The sequence below is a fragment of the Sphaerodactylus townsendi genome, linkage group LG06 (genome assembly GCF_021028975.2).
Source record: "Sphaerodactylus townsendi isolate TG3544 linkage group LG06, MPM_Stown_v2.3, whole genome shotgun sequence".
Classification (NCBI taxonomy): Eukaryota; Metazoa; Chordata; class Lepidosauria; order Squamata; family Sphaerodactylidae; genus Sphaerodactylus; species Sphaerodactylus townsendi.
Window position 1 is genome coordinate 116,624,210 of NC_059430.1, and position 26,263 is coordinate 116,650,472.

The 26,263-nt window shown below is 46.9% G+C and overlaps 2 protein-coding genes across 2 annotated transcripts; both read left to right on the forward strand.

The window, feature by feature from the left end:
- Positions 1 to 472: 472 nt before the first annotated feature.
- Positions 473 to 10,646, forward strand: LOC125435068 (membrane-spanning 4-domains subfamily A member 4A-like). Its single transcript, XM_048501086.1, has 7 exons — positions 473 to 652; positions 3,388 to 3,563; positions 4,118 to 4,243; positions 5,712 to 5,768; positions 8,424 to 8,585; positions 9,349 to 9,468; positions 10,410 to 10,646. Exons 2-7 carry the CDS (start codon positions 3,453 to 3,455, stop codon positions 10,494 to 10,496), a joined length of 663 nt encoding a protein of 220 aa, XP_048357043.1. The 5' UTR covers positions 473 to 652; positions 3,388 to 3,452; the 3' UTR covers positions 10,497 to 10,646.
- Positions 10,647 to 11,233: 587 nt separating this feature from the next.
- LOC125435067 (membrane-spanning 4-domains subfamily A member 4A-like) lies at positions 11,234 to 25,139 on the forward strand. The gene is made up of 8 exons (XM_048501085.1): positions 11,234 to 11,472; positions 17,237 to 17,383; positions 18,728 to 18,853; positions 19,518 to 19,574; positions 22,311 to 22,478; positions 23,662 to 23,781; positions 24,665 to 24,793; positions 24,952 to 25,139. The coding sequence occupies exons 2-7, from the start codon at positions 17,273 to 17,275 to the stop codon at positions 24,749 to 24,751; spliced, it is 669 nt and encodes a 222-aa protein (XP_048357042.1). The 5' UTR covers positions 11,234 to 11,472; positions 17,237 to 17,272; the 3' UTR covers positions 24,752 to 24,793; positions 24,952 to 25,139.
- Positions 25,140 to 26,263: the final 1,124 nt, after the last annotated feature.

Below are 26,263 nucleotides of genomic sequence, written 5' to 3' on the forward strand. Positions count from 1 at the left end.
GGGGGCAGCAGCCTCAGAAAAGTACACGGCTGTAGGGTCCACCTTTTAACGGCCCACCAAGATGGGTGCAGGGTGTTCCGAGTGTAGACCGAGCCCACTGCCAGTGAAGGCCGGTTGCACAACAAAAGTCCCTCACTAAGAGTTGGGGGGGGATTGGGGGTCCTTTCCCCCCTCCCCTCCACGCATGGAACGACTGAGATCCTCGCCCAGGAAAAGACGACACCGACACTGGGCAATCGGCCCTGCTTGGCCGCCTCTAAAACCGGAGATGCTGCTGCTTCCTCTGGCGCGCTTTGCCCGGGGTCTGCCCTGCGGTGCATCTGGGGGGTGCTCCGCCCCGACACCCCTTTCCCGAGCTGGGAAAGCCTCCGAGGGGATCCCTGAGGTGATCCCTTCTCCGTCCCTCCCGGGACGGCTCCGTCTGAGCCTGAGGCGCCACCGCCCTCCGTTGCCCAAGATCCCGGTGCCGCCTCCTTTTCTTCTTCCTCCGTCGGGCCTTGGGCTGCGTCCGGATCCCGGCGAGGAGGAGCGCAGCCGGTGCCCGAGGAGGGTCGCGCTCGCCCGGATAGGCTGTGCCGGAGGGGCCAGACGGTCTGGCCAGGAAGAGTTGCACCCCGGCTCGGATCCCGCGCGACCCTCAGGGCTGGGCTGAGTGAGTCGGGGGCGTCTTCGGAGGGGGGGGGGTGCGTTTCCAAGCGGCCGTAAAAGGGACCCCCAGAAAAGGCTCGGAAATCGCGCCTAGTTTTCACCCGCTCCACTCAGGAGGGTCCCAGCTGTGGGTTGGGAAATACCCGGAAATTGGGGGGGCGGAGCCTGGCTGGGGGGCGCACCCTTTGGAGGGCGGAGAGAGCTGGCAGAAGGAGGTGGTGCCGTCGATCCCAGGCGGGCGCCCGACCTGCCCCTCGGGGGGATTAGTTGCAGCAGTGAGCAGTCTGGAGATCAGTTGGAATTCGATAACCAACTCTGTCTGCTTCACCTGCCCAATTTCTACCTGCAGAAAGGTGGTCGATGTAGTGGTGGAATGTGCCCTCAGGGCACAGCTGACATATGGCGACCCCTTAGGTACATAGGTGTCAAACTCGCGGCCTTCCAGATGTTATGGACTACAGTTCCCATCATCCCCTGCCAGCATCGTGCTGGCAGGGGATGATGGGAACTGTAGTCCATAACATCTGGAGGGCCGCGTGTTTGACACCTGTGCCTTAGGATTTCAGAAGAAGAAGAGTTTGGATGTATACCCCCTTTTCTCTCCTGTAAGGAGACTCAATGTGGCCTACAAGCTCCTTTCCCTCCCTCTCCCCACAACAGACACCTTGTGAGGTAGGTGGGGCTGAGAGAACTGTGACTAGCCCAAGATCACCCAGCAGGAATGCAGGAGTGAGGAAACAAGTCCAGTTCACCAGACAAGCCTCCACCACTCAGGTGGAGGAGTGGGGGATCAAACCTGGTTCTCCAGATTAGAACCCACCTACTCTTAACCACCACACCACGCTGGCTCTCAAAGACTGGAGATGTTCAGGGGTTGTTTGCCTTTGCCTGCCGCCACGTCACGATCCTGGTATTCCTTGGTGGTCTCCCATCCAAATACTATCCAGTGTAGCTTCTGAGTTCTGACCCAGCCTAGACTGGGCCATCCTGCTCAGGGCAAGCTGGCTTGTACTGGATAACAGGTCGATGGAGCAAGAACAGATCAACCCTTTCAGGAAACTGGTGCCATCCCAATATCTCCAAAAGCAGAACTAGACGGTTGGGCCCTTCCTGAAGTGAGAACATCCAACTTGACCATGGACGACTTCCCCTTTATGCTCTTCAGGCAGCATTAGATGTGCAACCGGAACTGCAGCCCATTCACTCTGTTCATAGGTTAGGAAAAGCGTGAGCCCCTCTTCTCTCCCCTTCACCCACGGCAGACCAGCTTCACTGAGCAGCAGAGGCGTTCCACCCATTGGGCAAAGTGGGCAGTTGCCCTGGGCGCCGCCTTGTGGGGGGCGCAAAAACTGCAGGTTCGTTTGTGGGATTTTTAAATATAATGTGATGGTGACTTTGAAATGACCTGGTGGAAAAAAATCTTTGTTTGGTCACGGTGGGGGAGGGTGGCTGCCCATGGGGGGGCATCAAACTCAGATTTTGACCAAGGCTCCAGTTTGCCTAGATACGCCACTGCTGAGCAGCCTGCAGTGGCAGGAAGGAGGAACTGAGCCAGCTGGTTTAAAGGGAATGAATAAACACACCTCTTAGATGAGGCGGTCACAACCAGGAAAGGAAGGGGGAGGGGGAAAGACATCAGAGATCATTCCCTGGAAAACATGGCTGCTTTGGACATTGTCCTTCAAACTGTGCTGTGCTGAGGTCCCACCCCTTCCCAAACCCCATTCCTTCCAGACTCCCCCCCCCCAATTCTCCAGGAACTTCCCAAACTGGAGTTGGCAACCTGAGGTTTTTCTGTCCTTGTCAAAGGCAGGATTTTGTCTATGGGGCCAATTGTGCCACCTGTTGATAAACACAGAATGCAAGGTTTCTATCGTGCTACTTTCTGCCTCCTGATCTTGCAGAGTAGAAAAGGCGGGGTGGGGTTGGGGGAGTGAATCCGTGCTCAGTGATCCGATGAGAATTCCAGACTAAAGCCGTAATTGTGCAAAACAACTCGATTGCAGATTAATTAACAAAGACAAGACCTCACAGCAGCTTCCAGACTCCTTTCTAACCTGCCTGATAGGCCAGTAGCCAAAGGTCATTCAGTCCCTCCCCTAGAGCTGCGATCCCAATACAAGACGGGTCTAACTTCTTCCTTCTGAAATGGATTCTACTTAAAAAGATCTGCTCTAATTTCTCTCTCCCCCTTTGTTTCTCCATCTCGTCAGCCTTTTCTGAATCCAGCCTTTTCCACTATGACCTTGAGCCAACTGTTTTGATCTTTAGCTTGGGCATTTTACTATGTTTCATAGTGAGGTTTCGTTGTTTGTTGTTGATGGATATTGGTCATTTATCAGTCTTTGTTGCCGTTTGTTTACTCTAAAAATAAACATAAAAGACAAAGACATGATCTCCCAGCAGCTTCCAGACTCCCTTCTAGCCTGCCTGATAGGCCAGTAGCCAAAGGTTATCCAGTCCTTCTCCTAGAACAGGGGTAGGGAACCTGCGGCTCTCCAGATGTTCAGGAACTACAATTCCCATCAGCCCCTGTCAGCATGGCCAATTGGCCATGCTGGCAGGGGCTGATGGGAATTGTAGTTCCTGAACATCTGGAGAGCCGCAGGTTCCCTACCCCTGTCCTAGAACTGTGACCCCAATACAAGAGGGGTCCAATTTCCTCCTTCTGAAATGGTTCCTACTTGAAAAGATTTGCACTAATTTCTCTCCCGCCCCCCTGTTTCTCCATCTCGTCAGCCTTTTCTGAATCCAAGCATCTCTTCCGGATTGTAATTTGTGTGGTATTCTTTTTGATAGCCGATATGGACCTAAAGGACCCTGCAACTCTTGCGTCCATCTCAAACAGCATAATACGGTCTCCTGTGCCACTCCCAGTGAAGAAGTTGTATCGGGGTGAACCGATGGCCCTGGGGGTAAGTAAGGAGAATGGGGAAGCCAAGCCCTAACATGCCACAAGAGATGACTGAAAGGTCCCTTCCTGCTCTCTGGAAGAGTGTCTGTTATGTCTCTGTATGATTAAGGTATTGCCTCTTTCCAGTCAGCTTCAGTTGCAGAGGTCCCTACTTCAGGAGGAATCTCATTTGGAGAACCGGGTTTGATTCCCCACTCCTCCACATGAAACCATCTGGGTGACCTTGGGCCAGTCACGGTTCTCTCTGAACTCTCTTGGCCCCCACCTAACTCACAAGGGTGTCTGTTGTGAGAGTAGAAGGGAGTCACTTTCAAACTCCTTAAAAATTGAGAAAAGTGATGTATAAATACAAACTCTTCTTCCTCTTTCTAGTCAGTGTATTAGCATTTCCAGTATGTGTATAAAGCCACGCCTCGCCTATGAGGGTACGGCATTCCTGTCCTCCCCGATACATGGAGATGACCACCATATTAGAAAGAAATGGTGGCCCTTGTTTTAATTTGGCTTTGGAACGCAAGATAAATGCTAACATACCATTTCACTTTGTCTCGGCAGATCACGCAGATTTTGATCGGCACCCTGGAAATATCTTTTGGGCTTGTGGTAGCCATAGCAGAAAATGCGACTAGATTCTATAGCAGTGCGACACATGTTGGTACTCCATATTGGCTGGGAATCCTGGTAATTATCCAGTTGCAGGTTTGGAAGAAGCAGTCATAGCGGCTTTCACCCCACACAGAACTGTGCTTTGGAGAGTCCAGCCATCCTAAGTTTAGCCATGGGGCTGCTTAAAGCTTAGCAATGAATGTACAGCTGTAGTCGATCAGTTGCATTGATGAGATTTCACTGGGCATTGTCACACATAGTGGAACTGGAAGCTGGCATTAAAAGATGGGAAAGCTTAATTCCCTATAGAATGAAATTCTGGAGTGGGCAACAGTATTGGGTGGATTTTCTTTGCTTGCATGAAACCTCAGGGTACCCATGCTCTACCCTTGGACAGGTGAGGGGAGCCTTCCCCAAGGGTAAAGTGTGGCTATTCTGAGATTTCATGCCTAGCTGCATAGTCTTTCCCAATGACATATGATTCTTATTAATCTATGAAATTAATGTGCTACGTCCAAAACAATATAAGATTCACAAACACGCATGGCACATAGGCGCTGGCTCAAGCAAAACGCGATAATCAGCGCGAAGCATTTGGGAAGTACAACGGAGTGGATTGAAATATATACAACCGAAAATGATGAGAAATTTGACTTCCCTTGAATTGGGACAGTATTTATAAGTAATTCAAGCCACCAATTCAAGATTTTCATTAATTGTCATGAACTTGTATTACAGTCACAACGGGTGACATTGACGCAATAATATTTACAAGATTATGGACATTGTTGGTTTAACAAATAGAGAGAAGGTTGTCTTGCATAAATTGTTGCATGAATTGGATTTAAAGTGGAGATATATTTGTGTTATGGAGATATAATAGTTTGATAAGTCTAATAGCCAACAATTTGGCATACTTTACAAGAAACTAACAGGTAATATAAATTGCTTGAGCCAGCGCCTATGTGCCACACGTGTTTGTGAATCTTATACGATTATTATTAACAGAGGCATTGGAGTTGGGGGAACTTTTGTGACGCAAGAGGTAATTCCGTCTCAGAACTTATTCTCCAGGTAGAGCTGGTAGAAATGTGTGATGTCCTTTCAGCCACGTGCTGGGCTTCAAGAGACCTACTGTGCCCAATAATTGGCATAACCTACCATGGGTTGACGAGTACAATAGTGTGATTATATGAGTGTAATTAACAGAGGCATTGGAGTCGGGTGAATTTTTGTGACTCAAGAGGTGATCTCTTCTCAGAACCTATCCTCAAGGGCTTGCAGAAATTCATGATGTCCTTTCAGACCCCGTGCTCCATAATTTGCATAACTTGCCATCGTGTGATGAATCTTTGAAATTCAAGGAGAAAACATAGCTCCACTTCTGGGTCCTGGGTGATCTTGACACTTTTGGGGCCTCCACCAGATGACCAAATCATCTCCAGTCTCTCGTCTAGTGGGTGGGAGGAACAGAGGCAGGGATACAAGTTGCTCTGATTCAGATCCTTCCATTCCTTCTGATCTCCTTTTCTTTCTTCCACAGTACATCATTTCTGGATCCCTTTCTGTGGCGGCTGCCAAAAACCCCAAAGTGCCACTGGTAACTAACCAATGTAGGATTTTGGTGATGGGATCAGACAACATGAACTGGCAGACAGATACAAGAAACCAGTTCTGGGATATGGTGTTTTAAGACACATTTTACTATTTCTGACCTGAGGCTCCCTCAAAGGCAGGATCCAAATGTTTTCAACCCAACCAAAGGAATAAATCTAATTCATCTTTGTTTTCATGGGTTTCAGTGGGAAACACACTGACAATCGCTTTGCTTTCCATTGAGACAAAAATTTAAAGGACTGTAGCTTCCACCCAGTGGAGATGGCAAGACTTTAGGCATAACTCTTAATAATATTCAACTTCTATAAAAGAAAAGGTTGTGAATTTTAAAAAAATGTTGGATGCCATAGCATCTGGAACACAGCTTTTCCAACTGACATTAACATGTGGAGAAACATTTGTACTCTCATCTCTTCTCAGAGAAAGGCAGTGGTGGGATTCAACAGGTTCGCACCACTTCAGCAGAACCAGTTGTTAAAATGGTGCTTGTAAACCACCAGTTGTTAAATTATTTGAATCCCACCACCGGAAGCGGATGTTAAATTGTTTGAATCCCACCACTAAAGCACTCAGTTGACAAAAGTAAACAGGAAGCATTCTATACCTAATAAAATAAAACGTGTTTTCTTTCTAAGATGGGTAGAAAGGCATACGTAGAAGGTGACAGGCATAGAATCAGAAGTCTAAATGCAGTGTTCCTGCAATGTGTATAGGCCAACAAAGAGAACTATTATACTCAGAGGCGCACCATGGGTAAATGGTGCCCGGAGACAAATTGTCTCCAGGATGCCCCCCCCCCCAGGCTGTGCCCCACCGCCACCCCGGCTCCATCCCCTGATGCCCCCAGGCTCCACCCGCCACTGACTTTGACCCCGCCCATGTCACCATGGACATGGGCAAGGTCTAGGGTGCCCACCTCCCCTCCTCCTGCCGGCTAAGCTTCCAGCAGTCTCTTCTGACTGGGGAGGGGAGGAAGGAAGGGAGGGGGGAGTCCGGGGGGGTTGAGGACAACAACTGGAGGCAGCAGGAAGTCCTGCTGCCTCATCATTTTTGCATGCCTCGACTGACACGGATAGGTTGAGGCACGCGAAAATGACGAGGCAGCAGGACTTCCTGGTCACATAGGGGGCCAATTTTGCACCCCCGCACGTGACCAGAAGAGTGGCGCCCTAGGTAGATACACCACTGATTATACTAAGAAATAAAGGAGATAAATTATGCAGCTTTAAGGCTGTGAAGAAATTGAAACTGTTTTTAATTCCTCGACTCCACCATCAACCACAAAGGAGAGTACAATCAAGAAATCAGAAGCAGACTGGAACTGGGAAGGGCATCTCTGAAAGAGCTACAAGAAGGATTCTTAAGTGCAAAGCTGTGTTGCTCATGACCAAGATCAAGTTAATTCATGTCATAATATTCCCCAATAATACGTATGGGGATGAAAACAATGAAATCAATGTATGGGGTTGAAATAATGAAGAAAGCTGACTGGAAAGTTGATTCCTTTGAAATGTGATGCTGGAGGAGAGGCGTGTAGATACCATGGACTGCCAAAAAGACAAAGAAGCAAGTATGAACTGTCCCTACAAGCTAAAATGACTAAATTGGGGCTGATACTTTGGTCACATTAGGAGAAGAAAAGGCTCATTGGAAAAGTCAATAATGGCAGGAAAAGTTGAAGGCAGCAGGAAAATGGGAAGATCCAGCATGAGACGGACATTGGACACAGCAAAACTTGCATCTTACATAGCAAAATTGAATCACTACAGAAAAGTAAACCTTATCTATATTATTGATGGGCCACTCAGTAATGCACCAAACGAGAACCAGTCAGACGCTTCCTCTATCAGGACCCAAAGGACATTTCTTAAAACTTTTTGAGAATTCTAGGAAGTTGTTCCTTTCATACTAAACAGTTTTTCTTATATAAATCTTTGCCAGGAAAGCATAAATACTGGTGGTGAGGTTAGCTTGTTAGCTTAGTTGGGCATGAGTTAAGAAACATTGGCCCCTTCCGCACATGCAAAATAATGCGTTTTCAAACCACTTTCACAACTGTTTGCTAGTGGATTTTGCCATTCCGCACAGCTTCAAAGAGCACTGAAAGCCGTTTGAAAGTGCATTATTCTGCATGTGCGGAATGAGCCATTCATTTTGTAACGCAGGAAGGGAAGGAGTAGCATATGTAGATACTAAAGTGCATGGCTAGTATATTGAAATTCTGCTTGCTTCATCAATCTAGTATGGCTGGGCTCTGGTCTTTACATTTTCTCCATCCAAATCTCTGGCTTATGGACAATGGCGATTAAAAACAGACCCACCATGTTGTTGTAAGCTGAGAAAGAGAAGGCAAACCTTAAGATGTCTGAAGCCCCTGAATTAACGGAGAGCTTCTTTCTTTCTGTCCCTCTTTGACTCAAAGCTTGGAATTTCCTCCACCGTCTATGTTTCACGTGTTTCTCTTTTTGCAGTGCCTGGGTCTTCCTTGTGCATGTCAGGAGGTTGTCATAGAGGGCAGGGACCACCAAGCAAAGTGAAGATGCAATTTGTCTGCGATCTGTGAATTTTATAGAATTCAGAGATTTTTATAGAAGTAGGTAGGTCCTTCTCGAATTCATGGTTTGCTTTCTCCCCATAGGTGAAAGGAATGCTAGCAATGAATGTTTTGAGTTCCGTGGCATCTGGTGCTGCAGTTGTGATGCGCAGCCTTGTAATATCGCACTCACGTTACTCCAGTAGATGCACATATGTCACCGAGATACCACCTGATATTTGCTATGAATATGTCACCATCCCTTATGTGAGTATGCCCTGTAATAAAACAAGACTGTGGCCAACTTATCCACCCTGAAGAAAGGCGGAGGAAGGAGAGCATTTCCCTTCTTGGTGAATTTTGCCTCTGAAGGAAGAAAGCTCTCTGTGATCTTGTCATTCCCACCATGAGCTACAGAAACACAGCTCAGTGGTAGTGAATCTGCTTAACACACAGAAGGTCCCTGGTTCAATCCCCGGGCTCTCCAGTTACAAATGACGAGGAAGTAAGTCCTATGGAGCTTTCAGGAACAGCAACGGCGTAGTGGTTAAGAGCAGGTGCACTCTAATCTGGACAACTGGGTTTGACTCCCTGCTCTTCCACTTGAGCTGTGGAGGCTTATCTGGGGAACTAAATTAGTCTGTGTACTCCAACACACACCAGGTGGGTGACCTTGGGCTAGCCACAGCTCTTCAGAGTTCTCTCAGCCCCACCCACCTCACAGGGTGTTGGTTGAGGGGCAGGTAGGAAGGGAAAGGAGATTGTAAGCCCCTTGGAGTCTCTTCACAGGAGAGAAAGGGGATGGATTTAAATCCAAACTCTTCTTCTTCAGGTGTTTGTGTGGAACAAAATTAATGAAAGTAATGACTAAGACTGTCTGAGTAAGGTGCTTCTCTTGAGCCTTTGAGAATGGAGCTCCTCCCAACTGGGATTGGATGTACCCCCCCTTCCCATGCAGTTTCCCATGCCTACCTATTGTGAAGGTGTTTGTATTCATAGCAATGAAAAGGCTGTTGTGCTTCTCTGGCAGACTGTCACGTATGCAATATCTGCTTTCCTGATGATTGGCACTGTCCTGGAGTTCCTCATCACCATCACCACTGCTGCCTTTGGGTGTGCCAGCGTGTGCAGGGATGCCTACAGTGAAACGGTAATGGCCTAGACGGGGGTGGTGGTTGGGGTGAAATGTACCTTATGAAAGCAGGAGCAGGAATCTGGTGTGGGGTCGTTCTGTCATCCCTTGAAGGATTCATAGTGATGAAGCTGATGTTCCTCTCAGAGGTGCCGTCTGAATCCAGGATGCCTTCTGTGCTCATTGTTGCCTTCCCACCTCCAGTGGCTCAGTGGGGAGTCCAACAGTTGGGAGACTCTGATCTCGGCCTGCCCAGCCCACACTCCTGCATAGAATGGAGATGCCAGTTCACCCAGAGGTGGGATCCAGCAGGTTCTCACAGGTTCCCGAGAGTAGGTTACTAATTATTTGTGTGTGCCGAGAGGGGGTTACTAATTGGTGATTTTGGCCACGTGATTTTATGCCCCTCCTCTCAGCAGTAGCGCGCAGAACTTGAAGCAGTCTAGCAGGAGGTGCACCGGCGTGCGTGGCAGCCTGCGCCTGCCTGCATTCATTTCCCGCCCAAGGACCGGCGCAGCGGCTGCGTCCTTGCCACAGCCCCGCCCAGGAATGCCCCGCCCTCGGAATGCCTGGCCACGCCCCCATCGTGCCCCACCCATCCCCATTGGCGCTACACCACAGTTTGAATCCCACCATCATGGGAACCTGTTACTAAAATTTTTGGATCCCACCACTGAGTTCACCCCTGTATGAAATGCCCCCATTGCCTGGATAGATCCTACAGGCTGTCTTCCCCGGGCCAAAAACATCCAGGCAGATCATGGGCATGCCCCGGTCACTAACGCCCACTCTTATTTGGATCACAGCACTCCCAGGCCTGAGGAGGAGGCAGAATTTTTGCACCATGTGACTCTTTGAGCCTCGGAAGGAATGAAGCCACTCCTGGTATCAGAATAGCCTCCTCTGAGGACTTGGCCCTGTCTCCTGTCCTGAATGAGATCTTCTCTTCCTTCTTTCAGACTATAGTGATTTTCCGGCAGACTGATGAGGGGATCATTCCTGCTTCAGCTCTTCCGAGGCAATCGAACGAGGAGGTGCCGGCCTGAGGGGGTTTCCCTCTTTTATCATTTCCTCAGCAGAGTCTTCTGCAAGCGGCTTGATTGTGATTTTTTTTCCCTTTTGGGACATATTTTTTTATAAACCATCACTTGGACTGTTTTTGTTAAATAAAAAGCACATTCTCTTCTTTGATGTCATTTGTGTTCTCCGTTCCCACCCTTTTGCATTTATGTTATATTGCATCAAGATGAGCTTCGGAAAATGGAAGCATTTTCAGCAATGTCGCATTTGCTTGACTGCAAAAAGTCCTGAGTTCGATCCCTGTTATCTCCCATTAAGGAATCTGACATAGGCCTCCCTATCCTAGAGACCCTGCTGCTAGTCTGGGTAGACAGGATGAATATAATAATGCGCAGGAGTGGAGAGCCAGCATGGTCCAGTGGTTAGCAGCAGGGGCGCTCTAATCTGGAAAACCAGGACTGATTCCCCACGCTTCCCCATGATCGCAGACTCTTTTTAAGCAAGCCTGATTGGTTTCCCCAGTCCTACATTCCTGCTGGGTGACCTTGGGCCACATACAGTTCTCTCTGAACTCTCTCAGCCCCACCTACTTTTTCCCATTTGAGATCATCCCTTTTGCAAAAAGAAAAAAAAAAAGAGGATGCATTCCCAAATCCCTCCCTCCCTGGCCGGGACGGGACAGCCAAAGGCCAGTCGGGGAGGGGGGGGGGGTTGCAACCAGATACCCCCTCCACTCTGCCTGGTGGGGCTTCCCCGCCCTCCTATTCCCGGTGGCGCCTCCCCTTCTCCCTCCTCCGTCCAGGGCGTCTATATTGGAGCAGCGCCCGCAGCGTCCACGCAGGGGCTGACCCTCTTGGGCAAGGGAAGCCAGGATCGCGGCGGGGAGGAGAGGAGGGGAGCCGGCCTCTGGTGCCGGCCGAGGGGTCGTTGCAGAACCGGGCAGCCTGGGCAGGAGCAGGAGTTGCGCCCCGGATTGGCTCGGGTCCAAAGCCGCCCGCTGGGGTGAGTGAGTCGGGGGGACCCGACGGATGGGGCCTCCGCCGGCACGAGAAGACGATTTCCAAGCCTGGGCTGATGTGCCCACGAATAAGAGCGCCAGGACAGCCTCGGGGATCGAGCGCCTTTCACAGCGGGGCCCCTGCACCTTGGCTTAGAAGGGTCCCAGCTGTTGGTTGGGAAATTGTTGAGGGCGGACCCTGGGTGGGGCGAGGGATCAGACTTTGGAGGGAGGAGGGAGCTGGCAGGGATGCGAGTCAACAGAGTCCAGGCTCCCCAGCTGTCCTTCTCTCCAGGGGGAATCGGTCTCTCTCCATAATCTTGAGATTAATTGGGATTCTGGGAGAAATCCATGCTGCCCCGGGAGGTTGGCAACCCGGAGAAAGCACAAGTGAAGGATCTGCATGCAGGACACACAGGTGCTCTCTGCTGCACCTGTCCAATTTCTGCCTGCTGCTGAAAGCTGCTTTGTGCTTGGAGGCATTTGGGTGGCACCAGAAAGGAACAACTCTTCCAGGCAGCTGGTGCCATCTTGATGTCTTTGACAGCTCCAGGTGCCAGCTGGGCCCTTCATCGTGTGAAAGAAGGTAAGCCAGCCACGGACCACTTCCCCTTTATGCCCTTGGACAACATTGGACCTGCTGCTGGCAGTTGTGGGTTTTCCGGGCTGGGTGGCCATGGTCTGGTACTTTTTTGCTCCTCTACAGCCGGCTACTTCAGAGGTGTGTCACGGTGAGGTCTGCTTCTCTCCATGGCAACTTTCGACTCTGTGTTCTTCAACAGGGGCAAAAGAGTGAGGCTTTCCTCGCTACCCTCCAGAGTGGACCAGCTTCACTGGCCCAGCATGCAGTAGCTAGGGGTGGATGCAGCCGGTCTGTGAAAGGGCCATGAATAAACACACTCCTGAGAGGAGGCGGCCACAACCAGAAAAGGAAAAAGTGGGGAGACCCCCCCTAGAATCACACCAGATCTCCAGGCTACAGAGAACAGTCCCCCAGGGCAAAAGGGCTGCTCTGGAGGGGGGACTCTATGGCCTTATGCTCCACTGAGGTCTCTCCCCTCCCCACTCCCTCCTCCCTCCAGACTGTACCTCCAGTTCTCCAGATATTTGCCAACCTGGAGTTGGCAACCTTGCTTCATCTACCTTTCCAGTGCATCATTGTCAAAGGAAGGGTGTGGCCTGTGGGACCACATGGTCCATGCACTGATTCACACAGAGTGCAAGAATGTGGCAGGATGTCTATTGTGGTGTGTCAGCTCTTGGACTTCTGGTCTTACTGGCAGTCAGAGCAGAAAAAGAATGGTGTGTGTGTGTGTGTGTGCGCGCGTGCGCGCGCGCATTCACTTAGGGATGCAATAAGAATTCCAACCCGAAGTCATTATTGTGCTACTATTTATTCCGGATTAAAGGGGAGGGGCAGTAAAGAAATTTAGTACAATAAATAAATAACAAAGATATGCCACAGTTTTTTGGTATCCATCATGGCTACTACTCTGGTTTTTGCCAAGGAACTTCTACCCAAATCCAAATCTACCCCTTTTATCTCAGCATACAGCAAAAGACTAAGTTGCATAAAATAAATATGCAGGCCTCTAGAAGATCACATGGGTACATATTATGCTGCTACTAACAATAGGGTGTTTGTTTAGTGGACAGTTAAGGAAGACAGGACCTGTCAAAAAGCAGGGTTACCAATACCATTGACAACATGGATCCTGCCTGAAGAAACACAAAAATGTACAGACTTCAGATCCAATTGTACCAGGTGCCCATTTATACCCATTATATACCACTTGGAAAACAATATGAAATAGCCCTCTTAGGAGATTAGCCACCTCTAATGCCACACACCAACAACAAACACTTTCTACAAGCCAAACGCACAGGATCTTTCTTGTAACAGGAAAAGGTGCGTTTAAGTTATGGTATTGATTTCTGAAGGAGGGGATAAATCTGGCCATGGGAGCATTCAAGGGAAACGGTAGAAAATAAACCTTTGATGGAATATCAGTATCAGCAGATAAAAACATTCATTGGCTAAGTAGCGAGAAGAATAGATGTTTCTGAGTCTGACTGCTAAATAAACTGGAGAATTTATTGCTGTACACAGAATCCTTGAAAGGAGGACGAGCAAACATTTTATGGGTTATTGTTAGAATCAGACCACAGAGAACCAGCTTGCAGGCAAAAATGGCAGGCTCATTCCGCACACGCAGAATAATGCACTTTCAAGCTGCTTTCAGGGCTCTTTGAAGCTGTGCAGAATGGCAAAAACAGTTGTGAAAGCAGCTTGAAAGTGCATTATTTTGCGTGTGCGGAATGAGCCGCAGAGAGGTTTGATTCTGGAAATTAAAAAAATGTGTTCTGACCGCTGAACAAACTGGAGAATGTATTGCTCTGTGCAGAATCTTTGAAACATTTTAAGAGTTGTATTGTTGAAGGCTTTCACAGCTGGATTCAACTGGTTGTTGGTTTTCCTAGCTGTGTGGCTGTGGTCTCGTAGATCTTGTTCCTAATGTTTTGCCTGCATCTGGGGCTGGCATCTCCAGAGATGTATAACAGTGTTTTACTGGACACAGCATGTAACACACTTCTCTGTTATATACCTGTGAAGACGCCAGCCACAGATGCAGGCAAAACATTAGGAACAAGATCTACCAGACCACGGCTACACAGCCCGGAAAACCCCTAACAACCCTTTTAAGAGTTATTCTTAGACCTCAGAGACCCAGCTTGAAGGCAAAAATGGCATAGAGGTTTCATTCTGGAAATTAAAAATGTGATAAATGGGGAAAAAATAGCAAAATTTTGAGTACACTAGTTCAAATCAGTCTTAGATGAAACAGCCTGAAATGACTGTTCAGTTGGTATTAGATGCTGAACAATACTAGTCAATGTTAAAGATGCCATCAAGTGAAAGGTTCTCTGTATCACATTTGGTGGGCGAAACAATTTTGGTACAAAGTATGTAGAGTCATGAGTGAAACTGTCACCAGTGAAGTGAAGTGCAGTCTGACACAGATTCTATTCTGCCATCTGAAAGAACCACTAGAAAAGAAATGTGGTCCCATTCTGAGTAATTTGATTATGGTAGATGACAATTGCTGGATACAAAACAACGTGCTAGAATTTGAGGTTTGATTGAGAAGGTGTTAGTCGACCATGGTTATGGACAAAATATTGGTCTGCAAGCTATTATGATTGGGTGGGGGGAGGGGAGCACAGATTCTGTTTGTACAAAGATGCTCCATGTTTATAAACTACTAGCAGGGCCCGGCCACGCGTTGCTGTGGCTTATTGTGGTGAAATGGGAAAGGAACAGTAGCAGCAAATCAATTGCAGAGGCCAGCAGTACGTGCTCATGCAAACATGCAGCCTGATACTGTGCAATGTCATTGATGTGTGTGCCCGCATTCCTTGGGGGGTGGGGGAATGGAAAGGCACCCCTCCCACACATCTAGGCTGGCTGGTCATGATCCTTTACCTGGGAGTAAGTTTGGTTGGTGGCAATGGGTGTCGCTTCTGAGGAAACATTCTGAGGGGCGTGATGCAGCCATTCAAAGTATGTCACGGTTGCTGTACCGAGCTTACTCCTGAGTAATGTGTGCCTGGTTTTCTTAACTGTAACTGCAGTATTCAGGGAATCACGGGTGCCTGGCCCCTCCCTCCCGTCCCTTGCATGTCGCCCCTCACTCTCTTCCCTCCCTCACTTCTCTTACCTTGCATGCCACCCCTCCCCCTCCTTCCCTTCCCTTTCCCTCTGCTAGGGTGGGTGGGTCATATCAAGATGCTGGGGCCCCTGCCTCCCCTCCCTTGCATGCCACCCCTCCCTCCCTTCCCTCTCCCTCGTGTGTATGTGTTTCACTTCCACTCGAGTTACTGCCTATGTACTATTTCCACCGCTCATATCTGGCCATCTGAGTGAACATTCTAAGCAGCATGAACATTCTAAAAGTGACAGTTACACACAGACAGCTGCATGTCCTTCACCATGGAGCACCAGGAAAAAGGTGTTTTACCTGGGCCAGGTGTGAAATTTCAGGTATGTGAACATCTAAAAACACTCTCGCCAGGCTGACTATAGTGGCTGGGAATTTTCAGAGGAATTGGCCCAGCAGCTACTGAGGTATACTGTCATCAACAAAAACACTGTTAGCTTTTTATATATATAGACTAGCGTGGCCCGGCCACGCATTGCTGTGGCTTATTGTGATGAAATGGGAAAGGAACAGTAGCAGCAAATCAATTGTGGAGACCAGCAGTATGTGCTCATGCAAACACGCAGCCTGATACTTGGGGGGGGGGCAATAGAAAGGCACCCTTCCCACACATCTAGGCTAAATGGTCATGATCCTTTACCTGGGAGTAAGTTTGGTTGGTGGCAATGGGTGTCACTTCTGAGGAACGGTACTGCCTATGTACTGTTTTCACTGCTCATATTTGGCCATCTGAGTGAACATTCTAAGCAGCATGAACATTCTAAGGGTGACAGTTACACACAGGCAGCTGCATGTCCTTCACCATGGAGCACCAGGAAAAAGGTGTTTTACCTGGGCCAGGTGTGAAATTTCAGGAATGTGAACATCTAAAAACACTCTCGCCTGGCTGACTATAGTGGCTGGGAATTTTCAGAGGAATTGGCCCAGCAGCTACTGAGGTATACTGTCATCAACAAAAACACTGTTAGCTTTTTATATATATAGACTAGCGTGGCCCGGCCACGCGTTGCTGTGGCTTATTGTGATGAAATGGGAAAGGAACAGTAGCAGCAAATCAATTGTGGAGACCAGCAGTATGTGCTCATGCAAACACGCAGCCTGATACTTTGGGGGGGGGGGGCAATAGAAAGGCACCCTTCCCACACATCTAGGCTAAATGGTCATGATCCTTTACCTGGGAGTAAGTTTAGTTGGTGGCAATGGGTGTCACTTCTGAGGAACGGTACTGCCTATGTACTGTTTTCACTGCTCATATTTGGCCATCTGAGTGAACATTCTAAGCAGCACGAACATTCTAAGGGTGACAGTTACACACAGGCAGCTGCATGTCCTTCACCATGGAGCACCAGGAAAAAGGTGTTTTACCTGGGCCAGGTGTGAAATTTCAGGAATGTGAACATCTAAAAACACTCTCGCCTGGCTGACTATAGTGGCTGGGAATTTTCAGAGGAATTGGCCCAGCAGCTACTGAGGTATACTGTCATCAACAAAAACACTGTTAGCTTTTTATATATATAGATTGAAATAAAGTCAAGTTTAGCCACGAGGCTGCTTGAAGTCAAGCTCACAGTTCTTAGCTATGTCTAATTGTTTACTGATCATTCACAATATATGGGAAGTAGGAATATATTTAGAGTGATATGTCATTAAATTGACTGAATGAGTGTTTGTCCACTATGACCTTGAGCCAACTGTTTTGATCTTTAGCTTGGGCATTTTACTATGTATTTGTTTCACAGTGAGGTTTCGTTGTTTGTTGTTAATGGATATTGGTCATTTGTCAGTCTTTGTTGCCGTTTGTTTACTCTAAAGATAAATGTAAAAGACAAAGACATGATCTCCCAGCAGCTTCCAGACTCCCTTCTAGCCTGCCTGATAGGCCAGTAGCAAAGGTTATCCAGTCCCTCTCCTAGAACTGTGACCCCAATACAAGAGGGGTCCAATTTCCTCCTTCTAAAATGGATCCTACTTGAAAAGATTTGCTCTAATTTCTCTCCCCCCCTGTTTCTCCATCTTGTCAGCCTTTTCTGAATCCAAGCATCTCTTCCAGATCGTAAATCGCGTGGTGTCCTTTTAGCTATCCGATATGGACCTAAAGGATCCAGCGACTCTTGCGTCCACCTCAAACAGCTTAATACAGCCTTCTTTGCCACGCCCACTGAAGAAGCTGTATAGGAGTGAACCGATGGCCCTGGGGGTAAGTAAGGAGCACGTGGAAGCCCTAGCATGCCACAAGAGATGACTGAAAGGTCCCTCTGGAGAAGTGCCTGTTCTGTCTCTGTATGATTAAGGTATTGCCTCTTTCCAGTCAGCTTCAACTGTACAGGTCCCTACTTCAGGAGTAAGGGGTTAATTTAATGGAGCTGCACAGCGGAATTACCTGCTGTCTGAGAAAGCTACATGTTGCATCCCTGTGTGTGTCTCTGTACTGGACTTTATATCTTTCACTCAGAACTACCCCTAGAATTACACACACAGAAACACAAGCAGATACATTGGGGGAGGTGGTTTGTTTCTTTAAAAAGAAGTTCAAAAGATCTGTTCATGGGCAAAACCTTCAGTCTTAGCTCATAATAAACACTATGCCTCATGTATGAAAAGTTTTCAAAATGTATTGAAAGAAAGACTGCCCATCCGGTGCCTTTTTGACAGTTGAGTTTAGACTTTTAAAGGCCTGGGGAGACCCAGTTTCAATTTCCAATCTGCCTATTAAACTATTGATAGACCTGGAGCCAGTCACTATGGCAGATTCCGCATGGGCCAAAAACAGTGGTGTGAAAACGATGTGAAAACATTTGACAAACCTTTTCTCCCTAACCTATACATCAAGGATTAATCTGGATTCCATTTGGCAGCAGACAAATATGGTCAGCAGGATATTAATTTAAAATGTGATGGACAGAATTTACATTGATTTCCTTCAGACATTACCTTTACCAACAGATGTAGAAGAAGAATGTATGCCCCACCTTTCTCTCCTGTGAGGCATCTCAAGGCAACTTAAACTCCTTTTCCACCTCCTCCTCATTTTGAGCTAGGTGGGGCTGAGAGAGTTCTGAGAGAAGTGTGACTAGCACAAGTTACACCAAGCTGGAATGTAGGAGTGGGGAAATAAATTTGGCAGACTCCTATCAGTTTCCCCACTACTACTTTATTGCTGGGCCATCTTAGGCTACTTGCAGTTCTTTCAGAACTCTCTCAACCCCACCTACCTCACAGGGTGTCTGTTGTGGGGAGAGGAAGGGAACGGAGTTTGGGAGCCACTCCTGAAAGATTGAGAAAAGCGACATGAAAGCACAAACTCTTTTTCTTCTCCTTCCAGTCTGTGTATTAATGTTCAGCTCAGTTCCCCCCTCACCTATGATCTCTGTCCTCTCCTCACCTCACCTGTGTTCAGCACCTGTCCTCACCTCACCTCACCTCCTCCACCATACATAGAAATGATCACCATGTTAGAAAAAAAACAACAGGGGCCCTTGTCTTAATTAGGCTTTGGAAGACAAGATAAATGCTAACAGGCCATTTCACTCTGTCTCGGCAGATCACGCAGATCCTGATCGGCATCCTGGAAATATCTTTTGGACTTGTGGTAACCATGGCAGAAAGTGCTGATTCGTACTTTAACAGTGGAGCACATTATGCTACTCCATATTGGCTGGGAATCCTGGTAATTATCCACTTACAGGAAGAAGCAGCCATAACGGCTTTCACCTTACAAAAGACCGTGCTTTGGAGAGTCCAGGAGTCTTGAGTTTAGCCACGAGGTTTCTTAAAGCTTATCGATGAATGTACAGCTGTAGTCAATCAGTTGCATGGACGAGATTTGACTGGGAATCGTTATGCAACTAGAAGCTTGCATTAAAGGATAGGAAAGCTTGATTTCCTATAGGATGGAATTCTCGAGTGGGCAAAAGTATTTTGTGGATTTACCTTGCTTGCATGAAATTTCAGGATATCCATGCTCAACCCCTGGACAAGTGAGGGGAGCCTTGACCAAGGGTAGAGCATAGATATTCTAAGATTTTATGCCTCACTGGACAGTCTTTTGAGTGTAATTCTTGTATCTGTCTGACAGTTCATGGTGTCTGATCTACCACCAAGTCCTAAATTGGTTTTGGGGTCTTTCAGTGGCACCTTGGGTCTTTCGCAGCTACCACAGAAGGGATCCAGAAATGATCCCTCTTGCCCATTCCAGAATTCCATTCTATAAGAAATTCAGCTATCCTGTCTTTTAATGCAAGCTTCTAGTTCTTCTATGCGTCACGATGCTCAGTCAAATCTCGACAACTACAGCTGTACATTTATTTCTTCCACATTTATTTCTTCCATAGTACATCATTTCTGGATCTCCTTCTGTGGTGGCTGCCAAGCGCCCCAAGGTGCCACTGGTAACTAACCAATTTAGGATTTTGGTGATGGGATCAGACACCATGAACTGGCAGACAGATACAAGAGTGTAATTATATGAGTGTAATTAACAGAGGCATTGGAGTTGGGTGAATGTTTGTGACTCAAGAGGTAATCCCTTCTCAGAACCTATCCTCAAGGTAGGGCTTGCAGAAATGCGGGATGTCCTCTCAGCCCACTTCATGAGACCCACTGTGCTCCATAATTTGCATAACCTACCACTGTTTAATGAATCTTTGGAATTCAAGGATAAGACATAGCTCCACTTTTGGATCCTGGGTCCTCTTGACAATTTTGGGGCCTGCACCAGATGACATAGCTCCACTTTTGGATCCTGGATCCTCTTGACACCTTTGGGGCCTCCACCAGATGACCAAATTATTTCCAGTCTCAGAGATCTCTCGTCTAGTGGGTGGGAGGAACTGATCAGGGGACACAAGATGCTCAGATTCAGACCATTCCATTCCTTCTGACCTTCTTTTCTTTCTTTCACAGTACATCATTTCTGGATCCCTTTCTGTGGCGGCTGCCAAGGACCCCAAAATGCCACTGGTAACTAACCAATTTAGGACGTTGGTGATGGGATCAGACACCATGAATAGGCAGACTGGCATAAGTGAAAAAGGCCACAGTTAGGACAGAATATGGAGAAAAGGAATGGTTTCCAACTGACCAAGGCATCAGGCAAGGATGCATTTCATCTCCCGATCTCTTCAATCTATACGCAAATCTTGAAGAAAGCTGAATAAGGTTCAGATGAAGATGGTGTGAAAAATGGCAGAAGGAACATTAACCAGCTGACCCCTATATCAAAACAGGATGGCTCCCTATTTGTATTTTTTGACTAATCCAATGCAGAGAAGAGCCCTCACACTTGCTCGCTTCAATGTTTTCCCCTCCGCTTTATTGCGTGGTAGATTTAACAACTTGGAAATGAGCGAAAGGGTATGCTCTTGTGGTGAACAACAAATTGAAACGTTGGCACATCAACTGCTTTGCTGCCCTAAATCTGCTAATATCAGATCAAAATATTCCAATATTCTTTCTAGGATACCTAGTGAAATGGGAGAATCAGGTAGACTTCCTTTCCTTCTGGACAATTCTGACAATGAAACTTGTGAATTGGTAGCACAATTTTTACTGGAGGTGATGCACAATCAATAATTTATATTTTATCTTAAACCTTTGTATTTGTATACCTTTTATCTCAGGTTTTTTATTGTGTTATGATTATTGTTATGCCAAATAAAGGCTTATTATTAATTAAATTAACCAGCTGAGATATGCAGATGACACCACATTGCTGGTAGAACATAGTTCAGAGTTGAAACGATGACTACTGAAAGTAAACGCAGAAAGCATCCAAGCAGGAATACAGTGGAACATCAAGTAGACAAAACTATTGACTACTGGGAAATTCTGCAGCTTTAAGGTTGACTGTGAAGAAACTGCAGTTGTTCCAAAAAATTTATTTTTTTACTCCATCAACCAAAAAAGAGAGTACAATCAAGGAATCAGGAGGAGATTGAGGCTGGGAAGGGCAGCCCCGAAGGAGCTACAGAAAGGATTCTGAATTGGAAAGCTGTGTTGTGGGTGTCAAAGATCAAGTTAATTCATGCCATAGTATTCCCCATGAATATGTATGGGGATGAAAGTTGGACGGTGAAGGAAACTAACTGGAAAAAAAGTTCATTTTTTTGAAATGTGGTGTTGCAGGAGATTTTTGTAGATACCACGGACTGCCAAATAAACAAAGGAGTAAGTTCTAGAACCAATCAAATATGAACTCTCCATGCAAGCTAAAATGATGAAATGAGGCTATGATACTTTGGTCACATTATGAGAAGACAGGACTCACTGGAAAAGACAATAATGACAGGAAAAGTTGAAGGCAGCAGGAAGAGAGGAAGATCCAGCATGAGATGGTTATTGGACACAGCAAAACTTGCATCTTACATAGCAAAATTGAATCACTACAGAAAAGTAAACCTTATCTATATGATTGCATTATTACAACCCTATAATGCACGAAATGAGAACCAATCAGATCGCTCTATCCTTCTTTCAGGACCCTGCAGACATGTCTTAAAACTTCTTGAGAATTCTAGATGTTTGTCTCACACTAAACAGTTTTCTTGTGGAAATCTTTGCCAGCAAAGCAATAAATACTGATGACGAGGTTATCTTAGCTTGTTAGCCAAGTTGGGCATGAGTTAAGAAACATGCATTCCCTAACACAGCAAGGGAAGGCTTAGTGTTTATAGCTACTAAAGTGCATGGCTAATATATTGAAATTCTGCTTGCTTCATCAGTCTCCTATGGCTGGGCTCTGACCTTTACATTTTCTCCATCCAAATCTCTGGCTTATGGAGAACAGCGATTAAAAACAGACCCACCATGTTGCTATAAGCTGAGAGAGGTCCAGCCTTAGATGTCTGAAGCCCTTGAATTAATGGGGAGCTTCTTGCTTTGATCCTGTTCCCTTTTGATTCAGAGCTTGGAATTTCCTCCACTTTCTCTGTTTCAAGTATTTCCCTGTTTGCAGTTCCCGGGTCTTCCTTGTGCTCCTTCATGTCAGGAGGCTGTCATAAAGGGCAGGGTCCCTCAAGCAAAGAGAAGATGAAGTTTGTCTGCAATCTGTGGGAGCTGAAAATATCAGAGATTTTATAGAAGTAGGTGGTGTCTTCTCGAATTCACAGTTTGCTTTCTTCCCATAGGTGAAAGGAATGCTGGCAATGAATGTTGTGAGTTCCGTGGCAGCGGGCACTGCAATTGTGATACACTTCATTACCATATTTCATCCAATATACTACATTGGCTGCCAATCATACCGTCACAGAGACATGCCACCTGACATTTGCCATGAATTGGTCGCCATTCCTTATGTGAGTATGCCCTGTAACAAAACAAGACTGTGGCCAGCTTATGGAGTCAGAAGAAAGGTGCAGGAATGAGAGCTTTTCCCTTCTTGGTGAATGTTGCCTCTGAAGGAAGAAGAGGAAGAAGAAGATTTTGGATTTATATCCCCCCTTTCTCTTGTGTAGGAGACTCAAAGGGACTGACAATCTCCTTGCCCTTCCCCCCTCACAACAAACACCCTGTGAGGTGGGTGGGGCTGAGAGAGCTCCGAGAAGCTGTGACTAGCCCAAGGTCACCCAGCTGGCGTGTGTGGGAGTGCCCAGGCTAATCTGAATTACCCAGATAAGCCTCCATAAGCCCACCGGGCCTTTGGAGTGTCCAGCCGCTGATACGGTCCCCCCTTACTGCTCTTCATTGCTCCGTGCCTTGGTGCAGTTATATCAGGGCCCCTTCATATTGAGGGGCCCCACCGCCCTCCCCCCCCTTTGGGGGTAGGTTTTAAATTGGGGTTGGACGCCCTTGCTTGTTTATTTATGTATTATTGTTATTCGCTGTTTTATGAGTTTTAAGTTATTTTATGGGATGGAGCCTATATATTTATATTTTGTATGACCGCTCCTGTCTGATGTTTAGACAATGTTGTTTACCGCCCGGAGCCATTCGGGGATCGGTCGGTATATAAATCGAAGAAATAAAAAATAAATAAATAAATAAATAAATAAATTAAGCGGCAGAGCGGGGAATCAAACCCGGTTCCTCCAGATTAGAATGCACCTGCTCCTAACGACTACACCACTGCTGCTCACTGGTGGTGATCTTGTCATTCCCACCATGAGGGATAGCTCAGGGGTAGTGCATCTGCTTAGCATGCAGAAGGTCCCAGGCTCAATCCCCGGGCTCTCCAGGTACAAATGACCAGGATGTAGGTGATGTAAAAGACTTCCACCTGAGACCCTGGAGAACTGCTGCCAGTCTGATGGGCTGTGATGGGCTTATTAACGGTGATGGGCTGATTCGGTATATGGGGTGTTTGTGTGGAGCAAGAGTAATTAAAGTGGGCCTGTCTGTGGGAGTACCATGCTTCTCTGGAGCCTTTAAGAACAGAGCTCCTCCCAGCTGGGACTGGATGCGGCCTCCTCCTCACGCAGTTGCCCAGACCTTCCTATTGTGAAAGTGTTCATATTCACAGCTATTGTGCTTCTCTGGCAGAATATAATGTACGGAGTATTAGCTATCCTGCTGGCAGTCACTGTCCTGGAGTTCCTCATCAGCATCACCTCTGCTGCCTTTGGGTGTGCCACTGTGTGCAGGAATGCCTACAGTGAAACGGTAATGGCCTAGACAGGGGTGGTGGTGGTGGGGGTGAAATTTACCTCATGAAAGGAATAGGAATCTGGTGTGGGGTTGTTCTGTCATCCCTTGAAGGATTCATACTGATACAGCTGATGTTCCTCTCAGAGGTGCCGTCTGAATCCAGGATGCCTTCAGTGTTCATTGCTCCCTTCCCACCTCCAGCGGCTCAGTGGGGAGTCCAACAGTCGGAGACTCTGATCTCGGCCTGCCCAGCGCACCATTCCTGCAATCCCCATTAGTTTCCTCTCTGTGATTGAACCTGCACAGATTAGAACACTGAGGCGGTGTATCTGCATCATGAATAGTGTAATACCTGTTTGATAGAAGTCCAGTAGACTTTAAGAGACCAACAAGAGTCATAGGGAATTCTGGAGCCATTCCCAGGAAGTGCTGAAGAGCATTCCCTGAAAGATGCTCTTGAGAAAGATGCTCTTGAGAAAGAAATCCTTTGGATTTCTCCAGAAACCTGCAATTAGGAACAATCAGTGATGTCAAAGATGCAAGACGTGTGGAGACTCATGGCTTTGTTTCTGCTCATGGGCAAGAGTGAGGAAAGAAAACATACAACAGGCTGCCAGGAACTATATGACAATGCCCCAAAGAAAGGCCTGGATCGAGCCTACAGGCTGCCTTCCCTGGCCAAAATTATCCAGGCAGATCATGAGCATGTCCAGGACACTAACGCCCACTCGTATTTGGATCATGACTTTCCCAGACCTGAGCAGGAGGCAGAATTTTTGCACCATGTGACTCCTTGGGCCTCGGAAGGAATGAAGCCGCTCCTGGAATCAGAATAGCCTCCTCTGAGGACTTGGCCCTGTCTCCTGTCCTGAATGAGTTCTTCTCTTCCTTCTTTCAGACTGTAGTCATTTTTCAGAAGACAGATGAGGGGATCACTCCTGCTTCAGCTCTTCCGGGGCAATCGAACAGGGCTGTGGAGGCGTGAGGGTGTTTCCCCCTTTTTATAATTTCTCCAGCGGAGTCTTCCGTAAGCAGTTTGATTTTTTTTTCCCTTTTGGGACATATTTTTTTTTTTACAAACCATCACATGGACTGTTTTTGTTAAATAAAAAGCACATCCTCTGCTTTGATGTCATCTGTGTTCTCCGTTCCCACTCTTTTGCATTTATGTTATATTGCCCCAAGCTGGCCTTCTGAAAATGGAGATGCGTTCCTGGCCGCCGCTGGTTCTCCTATTCTCCCTCCCAATCCGAGAAAAGGAAGATTCATGATGGGGAAGTCGAACATCTGGACCACACTCAACTTTGATTTAGTTTTAGTCATATTTGCAATGGCTGATATTATATAAAGGCAGCACGGTATATCCTGACCTTGTTATCTCTCAGAACAGTGATGGCTAACCTATGGCACGGGTGCCAGAGGTGGCACTCAGAGCCCTCTCTGTGGGCACGCGCAAACAGAGTTACCCCCCCACACACACACATCTAGGCTGGCCTGGGCCACTGGGCTCTATTATTAGCATTAAACATAAGACCTAGTTTTGGGGAAGCAGTGTAGGTAACCCTGTTAAGTGCTGTTAAACCTCACTGATTTTCATGCGAAGAACTAAAGCGCAATCCTTTACCTGGGAGTAAGCTTGGTTGCTGGCAATGGGGCTTGCTTCTGAGTAAACCCTCCAAGGATCATGATGTACCTGTTGGAAGAGTTGCACGGTTGCTTCAAAGCAAAGCCACCGACTACCACCAAGCTTACTCCTGAGTAAGGCATGCTTTGGAGCCAACCGTTTTTCTAAACTGAAACCTCAGTATTCAGGTTAAATTGCCGTGTTGGCACTTTGCGATACATAAATGGGTTTTGGGTTGCAATTTGGGCACTCGTTCTCGAAAAGGTTCGCCATCGCTGTCTTAGAAGCTGAGCAGGATTGGTGCTTGAAAGAGAGACCACCAAAAAAAAAAGGTTCTGCGGACAAAGACAATGGCAAACCACTTCTGATTCTCACTCGCTTTGAAAGACTGCGACTATAAGTTGGCTGCCACTTGACTGCACTTTACACATACACAATGGCGTATATGTTTCTCGTTGTTGCTTTAATTTTATTTGCATTTTTCATTGTAATGTTTCTAGCAGAGTCCCCAACTTTTTTTCAGCCTGTGGGACAGGAGATTAGGCCTGCAAATTGTATTTAATGTTAAAGAATAGAAGGGGCCCATATAACTAATGTGACCAAAGATTCAAGATAGTTTTTGCTCTCTAGGCCAACTGATCAGCAGTTGAATGCAGGCAAAAAGCTCACTAAAGAATGTGGTACAGATTGGGACAGGGTTCAGAGGTTAGAGGAGAGATGGGAATGATAGGATCATTTTGTAATTATGTTTTTCTATATTTTAGCACTGGGATGATAGTGAAATATATGAAAAGTATGCATGAAATGCATTCTAATATAATCACATATTATAGTAATTGTTATAATCATTTTTAACCTTCTAAATGAATAAGC